Source organism: Otolemur garnettii, unplaced genomic scaffold (genome assembly GCF_000181295.1).
Source record: "Otolemur garnettii isolate 467f Iridium unplaced genomic scaffold, OtoGar3 scaffold00025, whole genome shotgun sequence".
Lineage (NCBI taxonomy): Eukaryota > Metazoa > Chordata > Mammalia > Primates > Galagidae > Otolemur > Otolemur garnettii.
This window is the reverse complement of record NW_003852420.1, coordinates 15,391,103-15,398,511: the sequence shown is the minus strand read 5'-3', so window position 1 is coordinate 15,398,511 and position 7,409 is coordinate 15,391,103. Positions and strand designations below refer to the sequence as shown.

The 7,409-nt window shown below is 47.5% G+C and overlaps 1 protein-coding gene across 2 annotated transcripts in view; it reads left to right on the top strand.

The window, feature by feature from the left end:
• Positions 1 to 7,409, top strand: part of SNTA1 (syntrophin alpha 1) — a 31,276-nt gene that overhangs the window by 5,677 nt on the left and 18,190 nt on the right. For both annotated transcript variants that reach the window (XM_003788102.2, XM_023512179.1), the window contains exon 2: positions 871 to 1,056. In XM_003788102.2, the coding sequence (XP_003788150.1) occupies positions 871 to 1,056 (186 nt within the window). The remainder of the gene's footprint in view (positions 1 to 870; positions 1,057 to 7,409) is intronic.

The window sequence follows — 7,409 nt, the reverse complement described above, 5'->3', positions numbered from 1 at the left end:
AAGTAGCTGGGACCACAGGCGCCTGCCACAATGCCCGGCTATTTTTTGGTTGCAGCCATCATTGTTGTTTGGCGGGCCCGGGCTGGATTCGAACCCGCCACCTTGGGTGTACGTGGCTGGTGCCTTAGCCACTTGAGCCACAGGCACTGAGCCGATCCTCCAATTATAAGACTTTATATCATGGTTAAAAAGGTTTCTTTGGGGGCTGGGTGCGGTAGCTCATGCCTGTAATCCTAGCACTCTGGGAGGCTGAGGCCGGTGGGATTTCCTGAGCTCACAGGTTCCAGACCTGAGCAAGTTTGAGGCCCTGTTTCTAAAAAATAGCCAGGTGCTATGGTGGGACCCTGAAGTCACAGATAGTTGGGAGGCAGAGGGAAGGGAATCACTTAAGCCCAAGAGTTTGAGGTTGCTGTGAGCTACAATGTCATGGCACTCTACTGAGGGTGACAAAGTAAGACTGTCTCAAAAAAAAAAAAAGTTTCTTTGGGGCCATAGGAATAGCTAACTTCTATCTTAATTCCAGGTTTTGGGGAGTGGGAGATGTGAAAATTGCTTAAAGTTTTAAATATTTATGAAAAAGCTATTGAAGTACTTTAAGTTAATGAAACACTGGTTAACACATAAAGCATTTAACAAAAGATCCAGGCACAAAACTATAGCATTATGAATTTTGAAACAGATTTAGTATTATAAGTGTCCTAGACTTCTAAGTCTTCTGAGATTCTCTTTATTCTCCCTTCCCACCCCTCACCCCCTTTACTGGGTTAGGCACTGAGGGAGGCCCTTAGATATATAATAATTTTGCCTTGACTTGGCTCCCAAGTATTGGAGTGTCTGCCTCAGTTTCTTCTTTATTCTGTGCCTGCGCAGGTGGCCGGGAGAACAAGATGCCTATTCTCATTTCTAAGATCTTCAAGGGATTGGCAGCTGACCAGACAGAGGCCCTTTTCGTGGGTGATGCCATCCTGTCCGTGAACGGGGAAGACTTGTCCTCTGCCACCCATGATGAGGCAGTGCAGGCCCTTAAGAAGACAGGCAAGGAGGTGGTGTTGGAAGGTGAGTCCAGGGCCCAGAGGGCTGGGAGGAGGTGTTTAACTTCTCCCCTACCTTTTCTTTTCTTTTCTTTCTTTCTTTTTTTTTTTAATAGAGACAGAGTTTCACTTTATCGCCCTTGGTAGAGTGCCATGGTGTCACACTACTCACAGCAACCTCTAACTTTTGGGCCCAGGCTCCTGAGCAGCTGGGACTATAGGCACCCACCACAATGCCTGGCTATTTTTCTTTTTTGTTGGAGTTTAGCTGGAGCCGGCCGGAACTCACCACCCTCAGCATAAGAGGCTAGTGCCCCACCTACTGAGCCACAGGCGCCGCCCTCCCCTACCTTTTCTAAGCCTCAAGTAGCCACATCCCAGCACTGGGGGTGGGTGGGAAGTAAGCAGGGTTAAAACAGAGACAGTGCGGGGTGATGAAGGGAGAGCAGGCACAGAGCCAAACTGCCCTGGTTTGCGTTTCCTTTCTTCTAATCACTAGCTGTAAGGCCCCAACAAGTCACTTCATTTCCTTGAGCCTTAGTTTCTTCATCTGGAAAATGGGGGATGTAGCTCTTGTCTTTCAGGGTTGTTGTGAGTATGTGCCACCAGTGAGTGACTCAAGGAAAGAGAAGAGTAGGGACTGGGGAAAGGGCAGCTCAGATTCTTTCCTGAGGGACCTGGGGAGCTTTCAACTCCAGGTTCTTCTGGTACCCAGTGGCCCTAAAACCTTGAGACCTATCTTTCTTTAGAAGAGGACTTGACCTTTATATAGCAGGCCATCAAATCCTTCCAGAGAAGATCAGAGATGAGTTGGATTTGTTTTCCCCACTCTTCCCTCACTGTTTGGTCTTGGGTGAGACCCTTGACTTCTCTGGGCCTCAGTTTCCCCATTGGTTGTTATAGGCCTCCTGCTGTGGTTGTCACATACCTTTCTCTTGCTCTCTCCCAAGAGGTTTCTGCTTTGCTCAGCCCTTTCCTCAAACGCTATTCTGTCAGCTCTGGAAGCCTGTGGGGGCCTGAGGAATGTGTCTTTGGCTCACAGCCCAGAATAGGCACAGGGAGGCGGCGGGGGCTGATGGAGAATACCATGCCTAGAGAAGCTGCTGAGTTGAGTCTTAGGCCCAAATTCTGGTAGGTTGCTTTAGTTTCCCCAAAGGGGTCTCTAAGAGGCCACAGAAACATACAGGCTCTAGGTCCCTGGTGATCTTTGGCAATTTTTTTTTTTTCTGTTTTTGGCAGGGGCTGGGCTTGAACCCGCCACCTCTGGCATATGGGGCCGGTGCCCTACTCCTTTGAGACACAGGCACTGCCCTGGCATTTATTTTTTAACATTCAAAAAAGACTGACTCTAGAGTGGTAGTCCCTTAAGTATATCAATCATACATAGTATTTTAATGGCAAAGTTAATTAAATGGGATTACACGTAAGTAATATGAATATAAGAGACTTTCCCCCACAGATACCCCATTTCTTTCATATTTATAGTGGGCAATATGGTTTGAAAAGTCGTTGACAGTCATTAATATGTCATATTTTCGTTGATTTGAAAACTCTTTTAGTTTCTGTTGTCTGAAAGTTTAGTGTATTGATGGTAAAATTTCTGCTGTTGACATATTTCAAATTCTTTTTTTTTTTTTTTTGAGACGGAGCCTCAAGCTATCCCCCTCGGTAGAGTGCCATGGCATCACAGTTCACAGCAACCTCCAACTCCTGGGCTCAAGCGAGTCTCCTGCCTCAGCCTCCCAAGTAGCTGGGACCACAGGCACCCGCCACAACACCTGGCCATTTTTTGGTTGCAGCCATCATTGTTGTTTGGCGGGCCCAGGCTGGGGATTCGAACCCGCCACCTTAGGTGTATGTGGCTGGCGCCTTAGCCTCTTGAGCCACAGGCGCCGAGCCTTCAAATTCTTTAGGTTCATAATGTGTCTATGTGGGTTCACAGAATGTATGTCATTCTGAGAGGTAGTATCTCTAAATGTCGAATGTTTAAAGCATCTTCTGACTTAAGGAGCTAACACCCATCTCTTGCCTCTAACTCATGCACTCCATTCCTTCTTCATTAAACCTATTTTTTAGTTGTAGTCGTCATTGTTGTTTAGCAGGCCCTGGCTGGATTGGAACCTGCCAGCTCCAGTGTATGTGGCTGGCAGCCTAGCCACTGAGCTACAGGTGCCGAGCCCAGTTCCTAAAATCTTGTCTGTTCTGCAGTGAATCTTTGGCCTTATGCAAGACCTGTGCCTTCTTATAGTCTCAGTTTTCCTATTTTTGGAGGTTAAACTAGATCAGAGATGACCCATAGCTTTCATTTAGAGTGTCAGCTTCACTGGTAACTGCGGGGAGCTCTGTCTTTGAAAGAATTGGGAGGCCTTGTCTGGGCTCAGCAGAGAGGAGCTGGAATTGATTAGCATCGTCTCCCATAGATGCAGTAGAGGAGACAAGTAACATGTTATAGAATCTCAAGACTGAGGGTCTTCAGTTCTTATGTAATCTGAGACTTTTCATAAGGCAAGATCATCCTTGACCTGGATAGGAGAGAGGAAGTTGTGGCCTTCTTGTTTTTTTCTCAGCAACTGACTTTATTAATTGAGTCTCTTTTGACCTGCTCTCCTGGCACAACCGCCTTGTGGGTAGAGGTACTTCCATAGAGGGCAGCACAGAGCAGGAGGGAGGTGGTAGCGAGGCACTGGGGTGCAGAATCTCTATATTGCATGAGTGATCTGACAAGTCTGGGGGATGGCAGAATGCTGGGTTGTGGCTGGTCCTTGTGACTTTGGGGAGTTTATAGAGAATGTCAGGGATTGGCAGTTGCCCCCGTGTGGAGCCAGGGTTCTTGGGAGCCTGTCCGGTTTTAGGTTCCCTTGAAAGCCCAATCACTGGCCACATTGTTCAGCATTTCACTACTCTCATCCTGCTCCTGAGGTCACATCTAAGGGACCATCGAAGGATGGCCTGTGCTTTGAATATGAACCGGGCAAGGCAGCTGGGCATCTTTTCTGGGCCCTAGGGCTTGGTGGGTGCAGGGTCCCCTGAGAATGTCAGGGAAGAACAAGTGTTACCAGTAAACTCCATGTGTCATCCAGAGTCTTACTTCCTTGGCCTAAGTTGGGAGCTTGTCTGGGCCACTGCAACCTCAGTCTGCATCCTGGAACTTTCCCTCTGCTAGGTCAGGGGTTTTTGCCAATGTCCTGAGCTGTTCTCAGCCATAGGGCTGTGTTTGTGACCAGAGTCTGGGCCGAAGCTGGCAGCCAACATGCCTCTGTCTGCTGCTTAGAGAGGCCCATTGTGTTTGTAGACCTCAAGCCAGGGCCAGCCTAGGCCCTTGGAGACCAGGCCTAGAGGAAGAGGGAGGGAGAGCCACAGAAAAATGCCCTTCCTGCCTCCCACCTCCACTGTGGCTGGCAAGACAGTGACAATGTCACAGGGTTACAGTGAGCTCTTTATGCATTAAAAATAATACTAAAAGATAGTAAAAATGAATACTGTGAATTTTAGTGTTTAGTACAGGGTAGGGAAGGTACATCCTATAGTAGGATCAGGCTTTAAACCTTTGACTGGGTAGTGCTCAGACTTGAAACGTGCCTACAGGTATCCTTTACACGAAATGAACATCTTGTATTGAATGCCTAAAGGTGTCATGGGCACCAAACCAAACATCTTGTTTGAAAGCCTGTAGGTGTTGTTTACAGTCAAAAGGTTAAAGAGACATAGGCACAGAGTAGCAGGTATATAAATGTGTATGATAAGAGGTACCATAGAATAATAGGACTTGCTATTATCCCCATTTTACAGATAAGATTATCAAGATTTGGCTCGGCGCCTGTGGCTCAAGCCGCTAAGGCGCCAGCCACATACACCTAAGGTGGCGGGTTCGAATTCCCAGCCCGGGCCCGCCAAAACAACAATGATGGCTACAACCAAAAAAAAAAAATGGCCAGGCGTTGTGGCGGGCGCCTGTAGTCCCAGCTACTTGGGAGGCTGAGGCAGGAGACTCGCTTGAGCCCAGGAGTTGGAGGCTGCTGTGAGTGTGATGCCATGGCACTCTACCCAGGGAGATAGCTTGAGGCTCCGTCTCAAAAAAAAGAAAAAAAAAACAGATTATCAAGATTTGTTGAAAATAAGTAACTTTCTTTAAGTCATATAACTAATAAATTGGCAGATTCTGAATTAGAACCAAGGTCTGTCTGGATGCAGAGGCTAATATTTCCTCAGCTTTGGATGCCTGTCTTGTATGGTTGTTTTCTTTTTCTTTTTTTTTTTTTGAGACAGAGCCTCAAGCTGTCCCCCCTGGGGAGAGTGCCGTGGCATTACAGCTCACAGCAACCTCCAACTCCTGGGCTCAAGCGAGTCTCCTGCCTCCGCCTCCCAAGTAGCTGGGACCACAGGCACCCGCCACAACGCCCGGCTATTTTTTTTGGTTGCAGCTGTCATTGTTGTTTGGCGGGTCCGGGCTGGGGATTCGAACCCGCCACCTTAGATGTACGTGGCTGGCGCCTTAGCCAGTTGAGCTATAGGCGCCGAGCCGTATGGTTGTTTTCAAGATTAATGTATATAAAGTGCTAGAGCCAGTGCAAACAGTAGGCACTTGATTATTTATCTTACTTGCTATTTGTAAGGGTGAGACAATTTATTTGAAGTGCATAGTAAAGTGTCTTCCACCTGATAAACATTCAATAAATGTCATCCTTCATCACCATCACCATCACCATCACTGTTATCATGATCTCATCATTTTCTCTAGTAAACTAGAAGCTCTTTGAGCACAGGCCTTGCACCAAGCTCAGAGCACATTAGATCCTGGTGAATAAAGTTTGGGGAATGATCAGTAGGGTACATTTCTGATCCTTTCTACTTTACCTTTAACCTTTTCAATTGCGATTGATTTTCCTAAATGTTTAAGATGGGGCTGAGGCTCATTATGGGCTGGACTCACCCCTCAGCTTTTCTGTTATGAGTCCTCAGAACTCTGAGGCTAGCTCCTCCCCTGGGAGATGGACACTGCCACATGTCCTGCCTTCGATTTGGCTCAATGCGTCACCATCGTCAAAAGCAAGATGTCACCAACGGATGTAGCTAATTTGGAGCTACCCTGTTCAATTTAGCTGAGTGAAGCAGTGCCCCAGAGATGCCTGTGGGACTACTGTCCCAGGAACAGCGGCATGAATGGGGCTCCTGGCTAGTTCCCCGATGGCTGCAAAGACCTGTTGTTCTAACCATTGTTCTCAAGGAATCATTTATTTGGCTGCACACACACATAGCTTTGGACCATGTGACTCCCTGCGGACAAAACTTGGCTTAATCCATCCCTGGCCTGTTCCCCGGACCTTGATTAAAATGCCTGTGAGCCTCTGGAGGCAGGTTCTGGCCCTGATTAGCTGTGTGACCCTGGCTTCTGCTGGTGGTAGAGGAAATGATAATAATTGCGATGGTAATATCTGTTGCTTATTGATTGATGCCTATAATGTGCTAGGCACTGTGCTAAGTGGCGTACATATGTTATTTCATTGAATCCTCAATGCCACACCTATGAATTAGGTACATTATTCATCTCATTGTGTAGAGAACACTGAAACTCAGAGAAGTGAGTTACTTGCCCAACATCATGCTGTGCAGAGCTGGAATGTGATCTAAGATCTGTCAGAAGGGAAAACCTGTGTTCTGAAAAAAATTTTAGACAGTCTCAAGCTGTTGCCCTGGGTAGAGTGCTGGTGGTGTCAGAGGTCACAGCAACTTCCAACTCTTGGGCTCAAGCAATCCTCTTGCCTCAGTTTTTCTATTTTAGTAGAGACAGGGTCTTGCTTTTGCTCAGGCTGGTATTGAACTTGTGAGCTAAAGCCATCCACCCGCCTTGGCCTCCCAAAGTGCTAGGATTATAGGCGTGAGGCACCGTGACCAGCCCATTCTGAGTCACTGCATTTGCAAGTCTTGTCATCCCTCAGAGACTCAATTTATTCATCCATTAAACAAATATTTTTTTTTTTTTTTTTGCCATTTTTGGCCAGGGGCCGGGTTTGAACCTTCCACCTCCGGTATATGGGGCCAGTGCCCTACTCCTTTGAGCCACAGGTGCTGCCGTCTTTTGTTTTGAGACAGAGCCTCAAGCTGTTGCCCTGGGTAGAGTGCTGTGGCACCACTGCTCACAGCAACCTCCAACTCCTGGGCTTAAGCAATTCTCTTGCTTTAGCCTCCCAAGTAGCTGGGACAACAGGCATCTGCCACAACGCCCAGTTATTTTTTGGTTGCAGTGTCATTGTTGTTTGGTGGGCCTGGGCTGGATTTGAGCCCGCCAGCTCAGGTGTATGTGGCTGGCGCCTTAGCCGCTTGAGCCACAGGTGCCGAGCCTAAACAAAGATACTAATTCGCCTCATTGACATGGTGAAA